At 35.7% G+C, this 20,936-nt stretch overlaps 1 protein-coding gene across 1 annotated transcript in view; it reads right to left on the minus strand.

Moving 5' to 3' along the window:
* The window catches only part of cyb5r4 (cytochrome b5 reductase 4), a 65,630-nt gene that overhangs the window by 35,353 nt on the left and 9,341 nt on the right, over positions 1 to 20,936 (minus strand). The window contains exons 5-10 of the mRNA XM_006626026.3: positions 18,275 to 18,313; positions 17,933 to 17,984; positions 13,082 to 13,139; positions 9,525 to 9,618; positions 8,423 to 8,455; positions 2,122 to 2,244 (exon numbers count right to left, since the gene is read on the minus strand). Coding sequence (XP_006626089.3) covers positions 2,122 to 2,244; positions 8,423 to 8,455; positions 9,525 to 9,618; positions 13,082 to 13,139; positions 17,933 to 17,984; positions 18,275 to 18,313 — 399 coding nt within the window. The remainder of the gene's footprint in view (positions 1 to 2,121; positions 2,245 to 8,422; positions 8,456 to 9,524; positions 9,619 to 13,081; positions 13,140 to 17,932; positions 17,985 to 18,274; positions 18,314 to 20,936) is intronic.

Consider the following 20,936-nt stretch of genomic DNA (forward strand, 5'->3'; position numbering starts at 1 on the left):
ACTATCTGCATTGCTTGCCTGGGGGAACAGAAGCGCTGACCTTGGCAAGTCCCTGAATGTTTTCCCCGGGAGATGAAAACACAACCAACAAATAATCCTGGAGGGGACTACTGGTAAATGTTCTCTAGAGTCAGTGGTTTGAATAGAAGAGGCTATAACGAAGCTCACAGTAAGACTCTGGGTGTCACTGAAGTCTGGGTGTCCAGTTCTGTACTGACCATGCGCTCGGAAATAGATAGAGACTTCAGGTAAAAACTTCCCCAGAGCAGTGTGCTGACAGGACCAAAGAACAAAAGCCAAAATGCCATAAAACAATGTAACTATGAGTCACCACAAGGGCATGGCAAAGAACAGCATTGTCATGGCAACCACACTGAGAAGTGTACTGTGGCTACACGGTTCATGATATAACCTTAGTGCATAGAGCTATCCTAGTTGGTGAAATAAATTGGATTTTGACATATTATTGTGGTACTGCAGAAATACCACCAACAGGTGGTTTTTGAAGTCTCAGTGTCAAAGTGCACAGCTGTGGTCTTTCTGAGAAGCTTAATGACAGATGAGGCTGAAGAAAACTTTGGATAGTTTATAGCTGTGATATCTAGGCTACACCATATTTTAGAGTTTAGAGGGCAACATCATTAGTCTTTGTATTTCTCACTTAGGGCATGACAAGTTATGAACAGTTCCTTCCACATGACATGAGAAACATCTTCTGTGTTTATAGAGAAATACCAATTGCAGGTTTGTTGTAGTGTTGAATGAGGTATATACAGTTCTTCATAATTGACCTTATTCATCAAAATATTTTAATCAGTTTTCTATAACAACATTTTGCCTATTAGTAGTTTGTATTGCTATGCAGACGTCACCTTCACTATGCTTCAGAAGTAAACAGATAAGCCAGTAAGCCAGGAGAGCTTTGGAACAAAGTTTAAGGACCGATGAGACCAAGATATATCAAATCATTGTGATGGAAATGTAAAAAAGAAAGAAACGAACCCCAGATGCCCCAAAGAAATCTACGTCATCATAGAAATGCATCCTGACCTGGGCACTGTTCACTTATCTTTATTGATGATGTTACTAATAACGATAGTAGTGTAATGAATTGTGAAGTGTACAGAAACTTAAGTGGAAGAAAATATTTCCATACTTATTGGGAAGCACTTCACCACGCAGTATAGCAATGACCCAAAACAACAGATAATCAAGGAATTAATAAGGAGAAGAAAGTAGAAAGCTTAAGCCAGTTCAAATCAATCTCCAGATTTAAATTCAATTGGGCATGCATTGCATACAGTAAAGAAAGGAAAAACTGAAGCCTAAACACAACTTAAAGGGACAAGAAAAAGTGACTGAAGCAAAGCATCTTAAATTATTACCAACATGCTTAGTGACATTAGCTGATTACAGATCCCATGCTTTTATTTCCCTAAAGAAATATGCAACCTCTGAACATTACTTGAAGTGAAGGTGTCCCAATACTTACGATCACTTGACATCACTGGGTCGGAGACAAAGTATGTTTAATGTTTTAACAAAATGCAAAGGATTTAGCAAAAAATAAAATGTTACTTATCATAATAATATTTTGTAGTGACCTTTCAAATGAATCTTGTAATTATAAAAAACAAAATACTTGACAGCAAAGCAAAAATGTTTTTCTTAATTTCACTGCCAATCTTAAAGCCTTTAAGACATCCATGCCTTGTTACAGTACTTCATAAAGGTCATAAGAAAATGAAGCAGCTAAATTATCTTACTGTGCAAACAGTAAAAAATGAGATGCCAATGTGTTATCTTCATGATATTGTTTACAGATTATTATAGTTCTGTGAGGTTTTTTTTTTTTGCTTTCAGGTGTTGGGGCTGCCATTTCATTCTCGATTTTGTTCCACGTCATATGTACTTTCCAGGTGTGCCTCCCATTCTTGTTTAATTTCTGGGGTTGTGTGAGAGGCTTCCCCTATTTGCCCTTTCATGTTTTTCAAGGGAAGGGGAGATTTTGGAGAGGCATCCATCACTTCCCCCTTGTCACCACTGACCACTATTTTGCATAACAGAAAGTTGAATCTCAGTGATTTAATTGCTCTCACAGCGATCTTGAAGACAACTTACCAGAGACATTTTGCTTCAGCAGGGAATTGTGGGAGTCCAGGGGTTCACCTAATTCTTGCCACTTATGGCTTGACACTTTTTTCATGCTTACTTCTACTTTTCCAACTCCACTCGATGTTTGTACTGAACAGAAAAAAAGGGAAAAGTATAACCGTGAACAATATGCTAAACGTCTGATATTAAAATATACTTACTGACACTACTTAATGCCAACTTAATCATAACTATTAAGTGCATCATTACTGTAACAACCAAAGATAGAAAATAATTAATCTGAATAACAAAAACAAAAAAATGTTTATAAAGAATGGACTGAATTGGCTATTCAGGTGGGAGTCACAGAGAGAAGAATTTGCATGTATGAAACGTGAAGGGACTGATCACACTGTGTTTTTCTTGATAGGATTAGATTAGGATCTGCTGAAACCTAGCGTATCGATTTTCATGATAGTCATGAGGATAACCATGGCTGGCCTGATATATCAACAGCGCAGGAAAGCTTCAAACAAATTGAATAACAGAGCTCCAGCTTTGATTCTCTCAGTTGTATTGCTGAACATATTAGGGTAAATAATTCAAAACTGCTGCTTAAAATATGCCAAATGAACAGTCCCTGTTGTTTATTAACATTATTCTGAGCTCTGTAAAATCCTTAAAATCTCAGCAGACCTTTATTCTTACCATGCATATAAAGGGATTTAATATGCAAGACTTCCACCTCTGTCTCAAGAGGCACTGCAACAGAAGTTCTTAAATACTACGTAAAATGAAACTCTGGACTGGACAAATGGCTAGGTAAATTAAATTAACATTTTGCAGCTTCAATATCTGGTCCCCTGAGGGGAGCATGTGCATACACTAATGAAATTTATCTTCATTTCCTCAACCATTTTGGTAAATTATATAACGGAGCTCCAGGGAGGACATGCCCCAGCACTGCAGGCTACATCTCTGTCTCCAAGCAGCATAACCTCCTCCAGGCCAGGAGTGCCATTTCAGATTTCAACCCCACTACTTCCATAATGGCTGATGTTCTCCTGAATGCAACTACAGTTGCAGCACTCATGCAGTGTGAAACAACAGCTATTAGTAGTGGTAGAAAATACCCAGTAAGGTTTGTGGGTGAACCTCTAAATGAAAAATACCATGGAAAAATATTTGAATAGTGTCACAATACATGTGGTAAAGGTACTGGGTTCAGTTTTAAATGCAGGCTCAGAGTGGTTTTGTGCGGCTGCTGAAAGGGGGATGGACCATCTTCAGTGTATTCATCTTTCCTTTCCTGCAGATGTCCTGACTCTTATTAATATCTAAGGAATTCAGCACACACCTTAAAAACAGCATAGCATGCAACTCAGTTAACTAGCTGTCCAAAGAAATGAAGTAAAAAAGACCTACAATGGTTTCCCTTGTGGGTGAGCTAGCATTATTGCGGCAAGATCACATCAGGAGACAGGAGACATGGACCACCTGAAGACGATTTACAACCACACCTGCTTCAGGTAGTTCAGAATATTTATCTCTGAGCCCTTCAAGTATTATTTACCTTGTGACCCTAGCTTCAATGGAATCCTGACCACTACTTGTCTTACGTCTCACCTTCAGATCTCACCTATGTTTGTTAGGCGCCTCTACTTAATCGGCCTGGTCCTCGTTTGTTTACCTAAGACTTTGGCATGGATTCTCCCCTAGTGCTTTGCTACTGTGTCTTCCTGGATTTTACCTTCGTTTTCCACTACACCATCTCAGACTGCATTTACTTCCTTGTTTCCTAGACTGCCACAGCACCATGTCACTCTGTGTGTGAACAACGCTGCTCAGCTTCTCCGAGCCCAAGCAGCAGTTTCCCTAGTCTGCACTCTACTCTGCAGCTTTACCATTTCATCTGCCTCTCCCCCAACATGTGGGCTCAATCTACTCCTTATAGATCCACAGCTAGTCCTTCCACAATAAGTGTATAACATAAAACAGCAGAAAAACTAAATACAAAAACAATGTCCAGGTACTGAATGGTTCAACGAATGAGAACAGAGAACAAGTCAACTTTGGAAACGCACAACTCATGTCCAAAATCTGTGATAGTTATAAAACATGAGCAAAAATTCTGCAGCCATAACTGGAGGTCCTCAGTGTAACTGTAGACACCGGGAAACACTTGGGCAGGTAATGTATTAATTAACTAATTAAAATATTCAGGCATTCAGACAATGAATAATCTAATGTGAGCTGAAATTATTTTTTAACTGTTTGTTGTGAAAATGTATCAGGTAGAGACCAAGGTTTTTGTGAAGAGTCTTAGGGAGAGATTGAAGATTTTGAAGCCAGTAGGCAACTTAACTGCCTGATAGATGAATCTGGGTTTTAGAAGTCTCGTATGAAGCTCAAAGTCTTGGAATTTCTTGTTTGGCTTACACTCCTGTGCACTGTAAATAAAAGGTAATTTCTCTTTACTTCATGGCTAATTTGTGTGTGTTTACCCTTGACATGCCTATCAATATTCCTATTATATGACACCCTGCACCAGGGTGCGTCACAATTTCCAAACTTTGAAGACATGACGGTAGTCATTCAACCTGGTTTGGAAGAAAGACTGTTGGAATAAAATAAAGCACAAACATGTGGTGACCCATTCATGTATTCATGAATGTTTCAAAGCTCTACCACATTAAAACAAGCAGTTTGGTCAGGTGCACTCTTCATTAAGAAGAGTGTGAAAATCAGACATTTAAGTACTTGTGTTTTTATGTTTAATGGAAAAAACTGAATTCTTTACAGAAATTGTATTTAAATTTGAAAGACACCTATAAATGTGAAGTAGTCAGATAAATTAAATTAAAACCTACAGTGGCTATATAAAATGTTTACAAGGAATTGTACCTACATCAGTTACTATATCTTTTTGTACTTAGAATTGCAATATTTTTTATTATAAAAATATGATATTTTCCAATTATGATTTTTTGAAAATTTTGAATGTTTCTGACTTTAGCATTTTCTCAATGTGCTCAGCCTTCTCTGTCTCTGTAAATAAAAAAGCTTCAAAATACTTTTATGTAATGTAAGCAACCTTTAACACATTTGATTAACACAGTTTGTATTTTGCAAGATTTATACAGTTAATCGAACAATTGTAACAATACACAAGCATGTACTGACCTTCTGTATTGATTGAATGCCCTTTTCATTAAATCTTCGTCAAAAAGCTTATTAGAGGGTTTTATATTCTTTTACGCTTAATATAAAACCCTCAGTGTGTCAGTCCTTGCACTGTCAGGGGGATTTTGGTGAGTCAGAGACAGTAGCTTGGGTAAAGCAGATTTTTTTATAATATAACAAACTCATTGAATTGCTGTGTCACGTTTCATAAGCTCCCAAAGGAGAGCTGCATAAAACAACAACAAAAAGATTAAACATGTAAAAGGGGACAGAAGACAAAAACAAGCTGTCTCTAAGTTATGTACATTGTCCATTTGTTATGTTTCTGATCTAAACTTAAAAGGACAAAGAGAGTGCAATTGCATTTTAATATTTAATAATGTTTTAGTTTCTTGTGTATTTTAGTACCCCACATTTGACTCCAAATATATCACTGAAACAACTCCCAGCCTATAAATTGTGTGTGATCTGTCCATATACACAAAGTACCTTCAATAAGTATTGGGAGACTACATTTTATTTTAAATCCTGCTTGAAAACGAAACAAAACAATTTTGTAAAAAAAGTTAAAAAAAAGGTTTTTTTTTTTACTTTTATTCAACATGTTAATTGAATTTAACAATTTTATTTTTTATTAAATAAATTAAATAATAATATATTTTTTGTAGAACAATATATTTGAATATGCATTTTGAGAACATGTAGGTGTATGCAATGGTAATGACTAGATACCGAAAAAAAAATCTTCCTTTCTCTTAAAATCTTAATTTTACCATCACATATGAGTAACATCATAATAAAAGATGAAAAATAACTACAGGGTATTGTAGGGTAAACGTAACCCTAATACTTGTCTCACTTTTGAGAATTGCTGTGGAAAACAGTACAGAAACCAGCATGCTGACAAAGATGATTAACTGATTTTTAAATGAAAAAAAAAGTCATGTAAAATCTTGCTTCTGCAAAATCCACCACTTTCAGTACGGAACAGTATTATAAAAATATCCAATTACCTGATGTTTTTCTTTGCCAGCTTCACTTGCGGATCTGTACAATTTTGTATCCATAGAAACAAAGGGTAATGGTTGCCCTCTGTTCCCGGACAATGCAGGACTCCTGGCAATTATGAGCTCCACAGAGGCTTTTTTTAAAACCTCCCCTGGGTTTCTTTTTCAAAGTGGCATTTTTCTTCAACCGGTCATCTTTGAAATACATTAATGGCACAAAGCACACACTTCTAATATAATATGTATGCATTATGGGGTGGCATGGCGGCATGGCTGGTTCATAGTTCTCGCAATCTGAGTGGAGTCTGCGTGTTCTCTAAGTGGCAGCATAGAGAACACGCAGTCCAATGATATCCTGTTCTTGTTAACTGGCAACTCTATATTATCACCCGTAGGTGTGTGTGTAAGCGAATGAGTATTTCTGTACAGTGTGATGGACTGGTGTCCCAGCAGGGTTATATCCTATTTTGCATCTATTATCTTCCAGGTTAGGACCTGGCTCATTATAACCTTGCATTAGACCCAACAGTTACTGAGAACAAAGAGATTGAATTATTTTATACTTATTTGTAGGAGAACTCAATTAGCAAACATATGGAAGAACATGAGAATGATTACAAGTGAGAGGAGGTCATTCAAACCATGTAGCTTATTTGGGTTTTAGTAGGTAACTAATCTGAAAATATGATCCATCTGTTTCTTGAAAGAAGCCAGTATTAAGAAGATCCCCAGCATCTTAGGGATAACAGTTATGTTTTCTCGATAAGTAGTCAGAAACCTAATCTAGGGCATAGGTGTTTATATTTTTATAGGAAGTAATTTGCATTTAATTGCTTAAGTGTTGAGAATGTAGAACCTAATTTCTCAATCCTGATGTTATGAATCATCGCTTTAATAAGGCAAATTGTCTCTTATTATAACTGACTTATATCTGTTAATCAATTAATTTCAAAAATAAAAGAAGAGGAAGATTACAGCCATAATCAATAACGTATGGTACGTACCAGACACAGTTTAAGAATTATTTTTAAAGCACAAATTGTTTTAGCTTTCTCAGACATGAGTGCCGTATGTACAGTACAAACATTCATTTAGTATCAGTACTCAGAGATGGATATAATTGAAATTCTGTGAAAATACCCTGAAATTTTAATGAAGGAAGAAGCACATTTCTACTAATGCTAATGAATAAATATAATCCATAAGCTTGAAGAAAAACGACTTGCCAGATTTTTCTTCTTTGGGAACCAACACTGCAAACAGTACTACTCGTATTTCTGGAAAAATGCATTTGTCATATCAACATAGAGAGAAAATCTTAATATCTTCTCCGATGCATTTTCATTATGGCACTATTTTATTGAATTAATTACTGTAGTTTGAAAGGAAGTAAAATCAATGGTCACTCACTCAACAGAGAGCGGCAAACCAAAAAATAAACTGTATAATAATGTAAACATTCTCTCTATATACATTAAAAACTAGCAAGAAGGTTGTTTTGATTGTTTTGAAATTAGAAATGTATTTTTTGCCTCTGTAGTATAACTCTGGCTAAATTCAAGGAGGTGTTTGGAAATCCATTCCATATATTTTATAATATAGAAACAATATTAAATATTGGTTTATATTCAATAAAGTAGGTCTGACTTATTTTCTGGCATCAGCTAATACAACATTTGTCTCTTAAAGTCCATAGTTACATTAGTCTTTTTCTTAATTTGTGCTTAGCTGAAGAGCTTCATAACAGAACTCTAGTTATGAAAAGGATTTATAATGAATGTCAATGTGTGTTATTTCTCAAAAACACCTCAGAAGGAGCTAAAGGTTATTTATCATCACGGGAGAAAACAACAGCAAAATGTTCACAGCCTCCAGGCTAACAGCAAACTGGTGTCAGCTGTGGAACATATCTTCCTGTACTAACACAAAGACAGTCCTTTCACTGAAAGGTATTACAAACACTATTTTTTATAGTTAGTGCAAAATACACCATTTCATTTCTTGATTCACAAAATGTGGTTCATCAGTTAAAATCTAAGAAGCAAGTTCCTACAACGAACTATTATAAATTAAATTTCAAGACAAAATAATAAAAATTTATCACAAAGCTGTTTTTTTTTTACATTTAGTTCACTTACTAGATAAATGTTCTTGTACGTCTTGAGACAATCCTGTAATAGAAAACAATTAACTTTATGAACATGAAAGTAAAATACATGTGTATGAACACAGAATGTTTATTCATCAATGTCATACTGGGTAGCATGTGAGAAAGCAGCATTTTAATAGTTATTTCAAATCCCTCAGTTTCTTTTGCTTTCACAACCAATTTTTATGCACGTTTTCACATTCTTGAACTTAATCTGACTGATTTATACCCTCGCAAAATTCTTCTTGTCAACAGGTATCATTCAAATATAATATGAAAAGCTGAGATGCACGTGGTTAAAAAAAATAATTCAGCCCTAGCACAAACTGAGAACTAGTCACCCCCTTAACAGTAAATTACTGAGTGTAAAGTACTTACTTGGAAGAGGATCTTTACAAAAATGCTGACATCTTTACTTTAACCAAAAGTCTCTGGAGAACATGAAGGATTTCCTGTACCTCAGACGTTCTCTCTCACAGATAACTAACTGATGCAGTGGTACAACACAGCCAAAAATGCACATTTGTACCTTCTTGAAGTCATGCAATACGGACAGCACTTCACGAAAGACTACTGCCTGGGACCTTCTCCTATGGAGAACGAGCAGACTTGCAATGACTTAGCACTTCAAAACCATACGACAGCATCAATGGGCAGAAAAGCGGCTATGGAAAAGCTCGCAATTTCAGGATCACCCGTTCTACTCTGAAACACATCCCGTGTCGTAACACACGGAACCAAAATACTAGTGATGCTTTAGAGCTGAACTGAAAAAGTGCACAACTGACATGGTTTATGAAAACATCAGAGAACTCTGAGATTTAAGTAATGCAAATGATTTTTCTCTAAAAACTATTTAGTTAGCAAAACATAATTAGATCAGGATTTTACCACTGAATTTGTGTACTACTACAGTATGTAATGTATACACTGAGAACCTTTAAATACTCTTCTGAAGTGCTGTAAAGTTCATGTGTTCTGTACAATCAAGAATATTGGAATAAATCTCGATCATTATAGATTAATAAGGAAATCATTCTTCACAGTGAAAACAAAAACAACAGCTTTAAATAGTTGGGGTTAAAACTTACGGAGGTGCATTAGATAGGAAAGTTCTCCAAGCACCACTTCTAATCTCAGTGCACCATCGATAAGATCAGCAACTACACACTCTGAGGTCAGGTCCTGTAATATGCATAGACAGGTTAGTATTCACTTGCAAAGTAAAGATCAGTTCACAGTTTTTGAAAATATTCTTTATTCTTGTAACTGCATTCCATTCATCAGGTGTATTGTATGTGGCATGTATTTACATTTGAATGGGTATAAGAAACCTTCCGATGTCATAAACCTTACTGTCTTCATTGAAGTAGTGATCTTTAGAGCATCTGCAGTTCCTTTCTTTCTCCACACCTTTACTTTTCCATCACTGTGCTAAAGGTTTATCTTCATTTAATCTGTCTGTAATCTGCTTCTGGCTCATCTGTGCATTTCTCAGAAAATTTTAATCTGGCTTCTCAGCTCTTGGTGGTGATGAGAGGTTTATATCTTGCAGTGTAGCTTTTCAAATTCTGCTTTAGCAGTCTTCTGCTAAACTATGATTTTGAGGCCTCCACCTCTGCACTTGGGAAGTTGCTGGTGAATTCACTGACCACTGTTTACAGGGCTTTCCTTAAACTCTGATGATATTTCTATTATTGACTGCATTACTGACATTGGAACGCATGCCCAAATTCTGTGCTATGGTTTTCTTGAATTTTATTTTCTTTAAACTTTAATAATTGGCTGTTTTTTTTAACAGAAAGGTTCATCTTGACTTTCAATTGTGAACTCCAAACACTAAGAAAAAATAGCCTACTTTAGCCTGAAAGCACAACATGCCCAAACATAAGAGTCCTCAAGCAGCATCAACAGCATTTGCAAATGACTTCTAAATTATAGTCAGTAAATAATTAGTCATTGAAAATAATTTGAAAAATGCCTCATAATCTTTCTATATGTCTTTTTCAACATGGAACAACTGCAATGAGCTCTAGATGCAAAACCAAGTACCTAGATGCAAAAAAATAAAGGATCCATTACAGAAATGTTGAGAGAATAAAAAGTCATGGAGTCATCGCTCAAGACTGAAAAACAGAAATATAGACATTTTGGGGATCACCTGTTATTTGCAGGACAAAATGGTAATTTCTGGGGAAAAAACTAGTCCTCCTTGTCAAATTTAATCAAACAACAAAACAGTAACATGGTATACAATGTTAATAGAATGTGTTTTCAAAAGGCTCAATAATGCTGATCATGACAGAATTCCTGAACTGTAGCTAAAATCAGTTAAGCTATATGTGGGATGTGGGTTAAAAACTAATACCATAGTACCAAAGACCTGTAATGATCAATTATCTACTAAGAACATGAAAAAATAAATGAAGTAAAGAATGGTATCCTCTACTTTGCAGCCATTATTATGTATTAGAACTAGAACTTACATTTTTAGCAATCTGCATTCTGGAACAGTTATTAAAACATTAAAACATGTAAACAGAGCTTTCAGATCACACTTAAAAAAGGGGAGATATAAAATCTTTAGAAACAGGGTTTCCAGCAAAGCTTATAATTACACTAAGAAGGAATGCGTGGTAATCTTCATATTGCCTTGAAAAGACTTTGATTCCAGCCTTTAGGAAAGTGTCTGAGATGAGGCCCTGTGATAAGCAAAATGTCCTGACACCAACTAGGACCTCATAAATAGCATCCAATTAGAATTATCATCCAATTTCCAATTCTGCCCAAGACTTTCTCTTCAACAAGTGAAATCTTGCGACTTGTGAACTGTAATTTTCAATGAATTATTTGTATATTATAACTAATAATTATTTGTTACTCCAATTAAATTAATACAGCTGGAATACCATTACATTCAGTGTTACAGATGCACCATGTGAAGTGAAAGAAGAGTTTCTCCTCACTTTTTATCTCATTTGCAGACTGAACCAAATTCACTATTTTGTCCACAAACTGTTGGAAAGCCACCTATGATTGCATCTAAGTTGATTTCTATCCATGCATGAAAAACTGAGCACAGGGCAACACTAAGCACAAACTTTGTCTGTGTCATCGGACATCTTTAGCACAGAGTTAGTGGAAGAGGACTGGACAAAGTTGTAAGTGTTATGCACACAAAGACACATTCCGTTCAATATGTCATTTAAGGGGTAAACACCCATATACTTCTCTAAGAAACAGCAAACTGTAGTACTGGAGTTTGACAGTTGGCTAGATTTTTTATGCAGGAATCCAGTCAAATATAACTGTTGTGGAATGGCATTTTCCCTCAGAAGTAAATGAGGGCGAGACCAGAAGCTGCAGGTAACTGTATCCTGTGTATTTATATCTTCTAATGTAACAGTAACACCACCCATCACTTGCCTGAGATTTCTAAAATAAAAACACAGGTCTCTCTGACAGGATTTTCAAAGCTCAATCCACCTGGCCAGCATGTTGTTTGTATGAGTATAAATTCAATAACCACATCAGAAATCTCAGAAATTAGACTATTATTCTAAACACATTTTGATTAAGTTTAGTTCATGACAGTAACTGAAAACGTACTTGTCTTTGAGGATATAAACACTAATTAACTGTATGAGTGATTTAATGAGTTGACAACAATTGTTATAGTCAATGTATTATAAGTCTGATTTTATTAATATCTTTGCACCCTTGAGTGAATGATCAGCCATTTGTTTCAAGGGAGACTGATTCACAATTATATTGCTTTTGTTGTTTTGCTATGCACACTCTGTTGTTGTGTAAATAAAACTACACAGTATGTATTTTGAATCCATGTGCCTATACTGCTTTTCATCTTATTCAACTGGTTTCCTAGCTCTAATTGTTCTAAAAAATTCAACCTTCACATCGCAACAGCAGCAAAGGAAAACTTACATTCAAACAGATCTTGATTCAGGACAAGGTAAACACCCACAAAACTAAACTTAACGCAGAAGATATTTCCAAGTAGCAAAAACATATGTTCTAGATATACGACAGTAGTAAAACAAATAAAAAAAAGATTAACTGTTTATACTGATCCATCATTTTCCCCCAAACAATTTAGAAATGCAAAAGAGGCAAACAAAATGTTACACTATGTAAATAAAAAACATTTGTATCAAAGCTAGTTAAGTTAAAATGGTGCAAATCATTGGTGTAATCTTGTTTATGGAGCTGTTGCTGACTGAGAGCAGCAAGCACTTCTTTATACAAAGGATTCTGGGAGTCTAGAATAATGTTATTGAAGTCTATACTCTGGGAGTAACAGTGGGTTGAGACCCTCAGACTGCTTAGTTATTAGCAACCATGTGAGCCAGAAGAGGCAAAAGGCCTCTCGCTCGTAACTTTTCCACAGATATTGTGTTCTAAACATGTAGCTGATTCCAATTTAGCATAAAGCCTTTGTCTACTGAATGAAAAGTAGAATGACATCTTTAATAAACTGATATGACAAAGAATTATTGACACATTAAGGCAGAAGATCAATAATGACAGTAATAATAACAGAGATTTAGATGTATTCAAAAGAAAACAATTTAACACTTTCAATCGAAAGCAATCAAAAACGGCGTCTTAGCTGTAAAAACTGTCATACCTTTTGCTTTGTATATACAACAATAGTGATAGTTGTGTCTGTTTGGAACCAGTCATATCTGAAAAAAAACAGATAATAAATTATTTTAATATACATGTTGAATACATACACAGAACTATAGCTTATTACAGAACATATATATATAGCTTAAGATAAAGGACTACCCAAGATTCTTGTATTAAACGTTTATCACTGGGTCTTTGAACTTTAGTTGCTGTTTTTTTTAGCCTCTTAGTCCAGTTCAGCATTTTCTTTGTATGGCAATAGTACATTCTTCCTTTAACTTGTCCAGTTCTCATAGTCATTTTTGCTCTAGCCCATTCACTTCTTTGTCATATCTCATGATGTAACACCACATGTACAGTATATAGGTATGCATATACAGTATGTGTAGCCAATGACTGCACAGTCATCTGAATATTTCTTACATTCAGGCCCTGTTGTACATCCATGTGTCACATAAAAGCACTAAGACTTTTCTAAGGAGGAACAGGCATTTTTCAAATTATACCCTGACAATTTGGAAATATCAATAGTTTCTTTAAAGCTCGGCTAATTTCAAGCAACTCTTCTACTTCATGAATAAAATGAAATGAAAATGAATAAAGACTGACAGGGGAGCTTTCTTCTCTTGTTTACGTACCAGATGCAACACAGTATGTCTCCTGTGTATCTTCAAGACTTACTATCCTCATATATACCAGTTTGCTCACTTGTTTGGCTGGCTCTAAGCTCCTCAATGTACCAACGACATCACAAGTTAGGGGACCGAGCCTTTTCTGCAGCCACTCCTAGTCCTTGGGATACACCCCTTGATCACTTTTAAAATGCTATACATCTCACCTCAAAATGTACTTGTTCAGGTGACACCAATGCTGATCCTTTTCATGTTTTACTTAACAGTCTGTCAGATTTTATAAGTTGGATGTCTCAATTTTTAACAACCTGATCAAGACAGTTGTTATTAGAGTTTTACTAACAGCTTTTCCTTCTGTCAGCCCTGAACCTGCAGTATGAGGCTGTGTTGCCTGTGGTGTGTTAAAAGATGAGTGGTTTGAAGGTAAGTGGGTCAGTCTAAGCTCTCGAAGTCTGCATGTTAAAATGAATTAATTAGTTACAAAATGCCCAAAGTCTTTACTCCTTTTCAACAGAAATTCAAATTAAATCGGAAATACAGTATTTTTCTGGTTTTAAGAGCAGCAATTTAGTTTTATGGAATTTCAATGCATTTACATTTTACCGTTTTCTGTTTTATTGCGTTATGCAATTCTTATATTTTTGTATGTAAACGCCTTTTAATTGCTTTGATGTGAAGAGATCAAATTACAGAAGAATTGTTTGTGTTATGTGACTCCACATTTAAAGTAAATAATGCTGTTGAGTGCTACAAAAAAAACGTGAGCTTTCTAAAGGAAGAAAACTAAAGCTAAAACCAGATTAAGTGTGACCTTTCAGCTTTTAACTTCCAATCTTTTCAAAGTAACTGCAATGTCAGTCAATTGACTGGGTTTGTAACATAATATGAGTGACCTAAGATTTGTAGAGCTTTTGTTTCCTTCAGAAATAGCACATATGGTTTGTTATATGAAACTATATAGTGATACAGGCAGCAAAACGTGTTTTATTTCTTGAATAGAAATACAGTAAAAAATGAATTTGTGCACTAGAAGACTCGGCAAATGAAATCGGTCTTATTTTTCCCACTCTTTTCGAGCTCGGGTTTCCATAATAAAAGGGAATGACCTTGTTTGGTTGAATGTTTTATTACTATTATTCCTTCATCTCCTCAGAGACTATTGGAATAGACACCATTTTAGAATTTCAAAATTGATATGAAAGGTGAAGTGACTAAATTCTCCAATCTACAGTGCAAAACATCTGCAAGGAGCTTTTGCCAAACAAACTTTTCTTTCCTTTTGTTTTGAGTCTATTGTTTGCTTTAACCTTGACTAGAACCCTCCATATAGGTATTTGCTTTAAGGAAGCCTGGTCATGCCATATAGATTTTGTACAATAAAACAGTAATTAAAAGTTTAATTAAAATATATTAGTATAGGAGCCTTCCTCTTTTCAATCTGGACAGAGAGCTTTATCAATAGACTTGTTTATAAAGTCTCTTATTGCCACCTGCAAACTTTTAAAGGCTTACTGTTCCTTTGCACATATACTTCTCAAAAACGATATACAGAAAAGGCTATTCTTACCCTACATTTGCCTGTAGGGTATTTGTTTTTGGTGGTATCATTCGATTTTTCTAAAAATAGTTTGTGAAAATACTGTGATTAATGGATGAATGGTTATTTATTCATCATTGGTGTATTTAAATGGGTGAGAGGCCAGATACCCTCCAGTCAACAAGAGGGTACCATGGAATCAGGCCGGCACCTGTCCAATTACTGTTTTCCAAGTTTTATTTTCTGTCCTCTTTTTATTATCTGTACCTGTAAAGCACTTTGAGTGGAGTGTCCAGAAAAGCGCTATATAAGTGTAAGCAATTATTATTATTATTATTATTATTATTATTACTGTAGCTGAGTAATAATAGCTACAGCTAACTAAAGCGAACTACCAAACAGCATCTACATAGAAGCCCTTTCTGTTTTCTATTCCTGGCCTGCCACTCAGATGGCCTCTTCCACAACAGGTAAGTGCATGCATTCTTTATTTTTTTACAGTCTGACAACAAAATGTGAAGGCCATGCAAAGGCATCTCATTATAGAGGGCACAATGGATTCACATATCAGCACATATCTTTAATAAGGATGGCCGTCACTTGTTCCAGGACTTCTAATTGCAATACTAGCTTACTGGTTCTTTTTTGAGTTTGTACGTATGTCTGCATCTACAATGCTTCCTCTACAAAGCATCCATGGTGTTAATGGGTCAACAGTGAGGCACAGGGCTCCCCTTATAGTGGCTAAACCATAATTTAGGAGTTTTTAAGGAAAAACTTAGAGGGAGGTAGATTTTGTTTTCTGTTTTATTTTAAAACTAAGACTTGTTCACAGACAATGATTTAAGACAGATTTTATGTCTGCTTAAAAGTAATTTAATTCTTAATAATAATGTGTCAGTAAGCTCTAACACTGACATTGGGAACAGCCGTCGGTTAATAAAAGATCATGTCAGCCAGCCATGAGGATATTAAACAAGGTGAAATGTTCAAGAATTATGCTACATATGTGGGGAAGACTTATTTTTCAAAGAGTCCCTTTGTAGATTGTGTGCATTTGGGAATCTGTATGTGTTTTAATGTTGGAATGACATTTTTAACCTTTTGACCACTGTAAACTTAATTATAAAAGATATGTTCAGTATGAAGAGCAGCAGCTGCTTAAAGTTTCCTACATATAGAACAAACAGCTCCATCATTAAAATCCATCATAACTACATACACTGTTAATGTCTGTAAATTATTTTTTTAGGGGTTATGAATAAAAGCCGAACTTATTAAGGTTGTGACAAATTGGCTGACAGTAAGCAAAATAATAAAGAAATCAGCATTTCCCAAATATGAAGTCACCATGGCAACAGATTTTTTTCTACAGTCCCCTGAACATTAAAAATTTCTTCTGGGAGTTTTTGGAACTAAGCAACCAAGTTATGACCTCTGATTTGCCACTGACATCAAAATTATGAAAACTGGTTTTCGATCATTGAGTTGTCTCAGTTTTTAGTTCTCCATTCTGTTTTCTAAAAATCTGCAAAAGAAAGCTTTTACAAAATCTTACACATGTTCAATGATACAATTTTCAGATGACCAATGACCATCAGTTAACAGCTATCACCCACTGCAGGTTCTCTATTAGTCACAATGTCATTAGCTTGCTCGTGCCTGATCTTCACAGCACCAACAAAGAACCGTGATTCCACCCATTTTCCTCAGATGAAAATGTGAAGCAAACCTACAGGGAGCAAAATGAGCTCGACGACAATGTACCTCATGAATAAACTTGCGTTAAGACATGCACATATGTCTTTGCCAAAAAAAATAGCTCTCTGTTTCAAATTCTAATAAAACGTTTTGGTTGCATTTTCAAACTGAGTATAGAAAGAAATAAAAATGTTGAAATCTAGAGCTCTCAGGTTTTTTCGAGAAAAACAAAGTATCTGAAACAAAACTCCATCAAATATCAGAAACGGTAGTAAATATAGAGAACAATAATTTAACAAAAGCACTGCTAAAGCTATTGGCAATTATAATTTTGTGAATAGGTATCATTCATTATTTACAAGTCACTAGTAAGGATCATTTTTGCATATCAATGTACAATGTACAGTTTTCTTAATAGGCTCATAATTGGCCAGATTAATAATCTACTCCTTTATCAAGTGTGAATTATGTAATATGCTACATCAGGCCTGATTCATGATCAGTTGTCTTAATATGAGAGAGTGAAGCTTTATTTTACTATTACCATTCTTTCTAGCCTGTTTGGATGTTAGTAGTTTATTCATCCAAGGGTGTCATCCAGGATGCCAATAAAACTTCCTTCAACAATAAACAGTAGGTGGTATTTCACACCCTCTCGACCTTCCTCCATGGAAGTGGAGACCAGAACAGGAACAGTTACATACTCGTCATACCATTACTAAGCTACATAATGATGTAAAAAATGACCTGAAGACTTTCACTCATTAGAAGTCATCTCTGCAGTGGAAAAAGTACACCTTAAATGCTTGTCTTTCTGGAGAACATAACCTGCAATCATTTGTCCTTTCATTTCTTAGTGCAGAAGAGAACTCAACTGTAATATCACAAAAGTCAAAATAAAGCGAAACATAAATATGTACTTTAGACTGTAGTAGGAAAATGAGATGACTGGAATGTTGTGGATTAAAAACTTTACCTAGGAGTGATGTCTTTGGAAGAAGGTTCATGTTCTTCTGCTACAGGGACACCTGGGAAAAGATAAAAGTGAAATTTTAAAGGTAGTGCTTAAATGTAAAAAACAGCAATTCCAAAGCCTACAGAACATCCATAGAGAAGACTCTAATTCTCTACTTTGCTTTTATGGAAAATTATGGATGAAGGACATGGTAATTTAAATGATCAGTGAGGTATTAAAATTATTAACCGTTTTGAAAATGTTTTAACACGTGGTAATAATCTATAATCATAAATGAGTCATACATGAATAAAACGTCTTCAATACTACGGAGTACTGCATTAAAAGTTTAAAAATAATTACCAATTACGAGTTGCTTCTGTCCCTTTGTACTTGAAGAATCTGTAAAGAAAAAAGTCAAATATGATTGTGTTATGTAAGCTTCATGTGCTCACACTAGAAGACTGCCATTATGAAACCCCTATTACTAGAATAAATCAGTAATTAACTATATTCAAATCCAAAAATTGTAAGAACATAAAATATGCTCTTATATTTTCTTAAATAAAAGCATCATCAAAATAAATGCTTTCCATTTTACATTAATATATTTTTACAATTTTAAAATATGAACAGTAAAAAGCCCCTAACGAATTGAATACTGATAGAATTCAGAACATGTCCAACTTCAATAATTTACATTTCCAAGTGTCAAGTTGCTCAATTTTGAAACACAATTTCATATTCATTGAGAACTGATCTGCAGCTTGGTTAGAAAAAAAGCTGCCATTCCAGACTAAAGGCAACCTTATTTTACAAAGCAAGTCAAGTCTTGTGTCCCATTACACTAATTATCTATTTGTTTTTCTCTTGAATTTTGTGGGTTGCAAGGTCACATTAAAGATGGAAAAATGTCTGACATGATTTATCTTGATATCTGGCTTTATATCACAAAAACCTGCAATTTCAAAAAGGGTGTGTAGACTTTTTATATCCACTGTAAATGCAAGAAAGCTGGTGAGTTACTCTTCCTACGAGTCTAGCATCATGCCTCGAACTAAGGAAACATCAGAAGAATTAAGGAAAAAGGTAGTGAATGCTCAGCAATCTGGGCAAGGCACAAGGTTATAAAGCCATTTCAAAAAGTTTCGGACTCCATAAATCCACTGTTAGACAAACAGTATACAAGTGGAGGGCTTTAAAAACAATGGCAACCCTCCCATGAAGTGGACGTCCTCCTAAAATGTCACCCAGGGCCACAAGGAGAGTAATAAAAGGGGTAAAAGGTAATCCTAAAATAACATCCAGAGATCGACAAGCCTCCCTAGCTGCCTCTGGAGTAGTGGTACAGAGATCAACAGTAAGAAGACCCCTGAACAGAAATGCCATCTATGGAAGGGTCGCCAGGAAGAAGCCTCTTCTGTCAAAAAAGAACAAAGCTGCCCCTGTGACGTTTGCCAGAGACCACCTGAACAAGCTTGTAGAGTTCTGGAAGTATGTTCTCTGGACAGATGAGTCCAAAATTTAACTATCTGGGCACAACAAGAGGGCCCATGTTTGGCAAAGAGCCAACACAGCCTACCACCAACAAAACCATATCCTTGCTGTCAAGCATGGTGGTGGGAGTGTCCTTGTATGGGATTGTTTTTCTTACTCTGATAATTGAGGAAATCATGAATTCTGAGAAATATCAAGGAATTCTCGAGAAGAATGTCAGGCCATCAGTTCGAAAACTCCAGCTGGGCACAAAGTAATAATAATAATAATAATAATAATAATAATAATAATAATAATAATAATTGCTTACTCCACTCAAAGCGCTTTACAGGTAATGGGGACTCCCTTCCACCACCACCAATGTGCAGCATCCACCTGGATGATGCGACGGCAGCCATAGTGCGCCAGAGTGCTCACCACACATCAGGTATCAGTGGGGAGGAGAGCAGAGTAATGAAGCCAATTCATAGATGGGGATTATTAGGAGGCCATGATTGGTAAAGGCCAATGGGAAATTTGGCCAGGACGCTGGGATTACACCCCTACCCTTTTCGAGAAACGCCCTGGGATTTTTAATGAGCACAGAGAGTCAGGACATCGGTTTTACGTCTCATCCGAAGGACGGCGCTTATTTACAGTATAGTGTCCCCGTCACTATACTGGGGCATTAGGACCCACATGGACCACGGGGTGAGCGCCCCCTGCTGGCCCCACTTACACCTCTTCCAGCAGCAACCTTAGTTTTTCCCAGGAGGTCTCCCATCCAGGTACTGACCAGGCTCACACCTGCTTAGCTTCAGTGGGCTGCCAGTTGTGAGTTGCAGGATGATATGGCTGCTAAGTGGATGTTTCACCAAAACAACGATCCTAAACATTCAAGTAAGTCCACTGAAGAATGGTTTAGGAAGAAGAGGTTCCGTGACCTGGAATGGCCAAGCCAAAGCCCTGACCTGAATCCTATTGAAATGCTGTGGCAGGACCTGAAGAGGGCTGTTCATGCAAGACATCCTTCAAACCTCACAGAGCTGGTGGAGTTTTGTAAAGAGGAGTGGGGAAAAAATCCCTCCAGCAAGATGTCAGAGACTGATAATTGGTTATAGGAGACAACTGTGTAAAGTTATTGCTGCTAAAGGAGGTGCCATAACCGCTAAAGTTATTGACCGATTCATTTAATTTTGCACACAAGAATACCTGGTGATTTGTTAAATATCACAGTCTAATAATCTATGAGTTCAAATCCATTTTTATGTGTGGGAAGTCTTTATTTAGGACATTTATTCAATGTATTCATTAAGAGTTCATATTCATATAATATCTTTATAATATCTAAAATAATGACCACTTGAAGGGCTCAAAAAACTTTCAAGGATTACTTTATGCAGTTTCAAAGTAGAAAGTTAGTGTTTATTTAGCAGTTACAAAAGACCCAAAGCATAGGAGATTAATCCACCTGTATGTTTTATATACTATATATGTATACATATATATTTTGACTACATGGTATACAGTTTAAATTCTAAAAACAAAA

This window comes from Lepisosteus oculatus, chromosome 2 (assembly GCF_040954835.1).
Source record: "Lepisosteus oculatus isolate fLepOcu1 chromosome 2, fLepOcu1.hap2, whole genome shotgun sequence".
Lineage (NCBI taxonomy): Eukaryota > Metazoa > Chordata > Actinopteri > Semionotiformes > Lepisosteidae > Lepisosteus > Lepisosteus oculatus.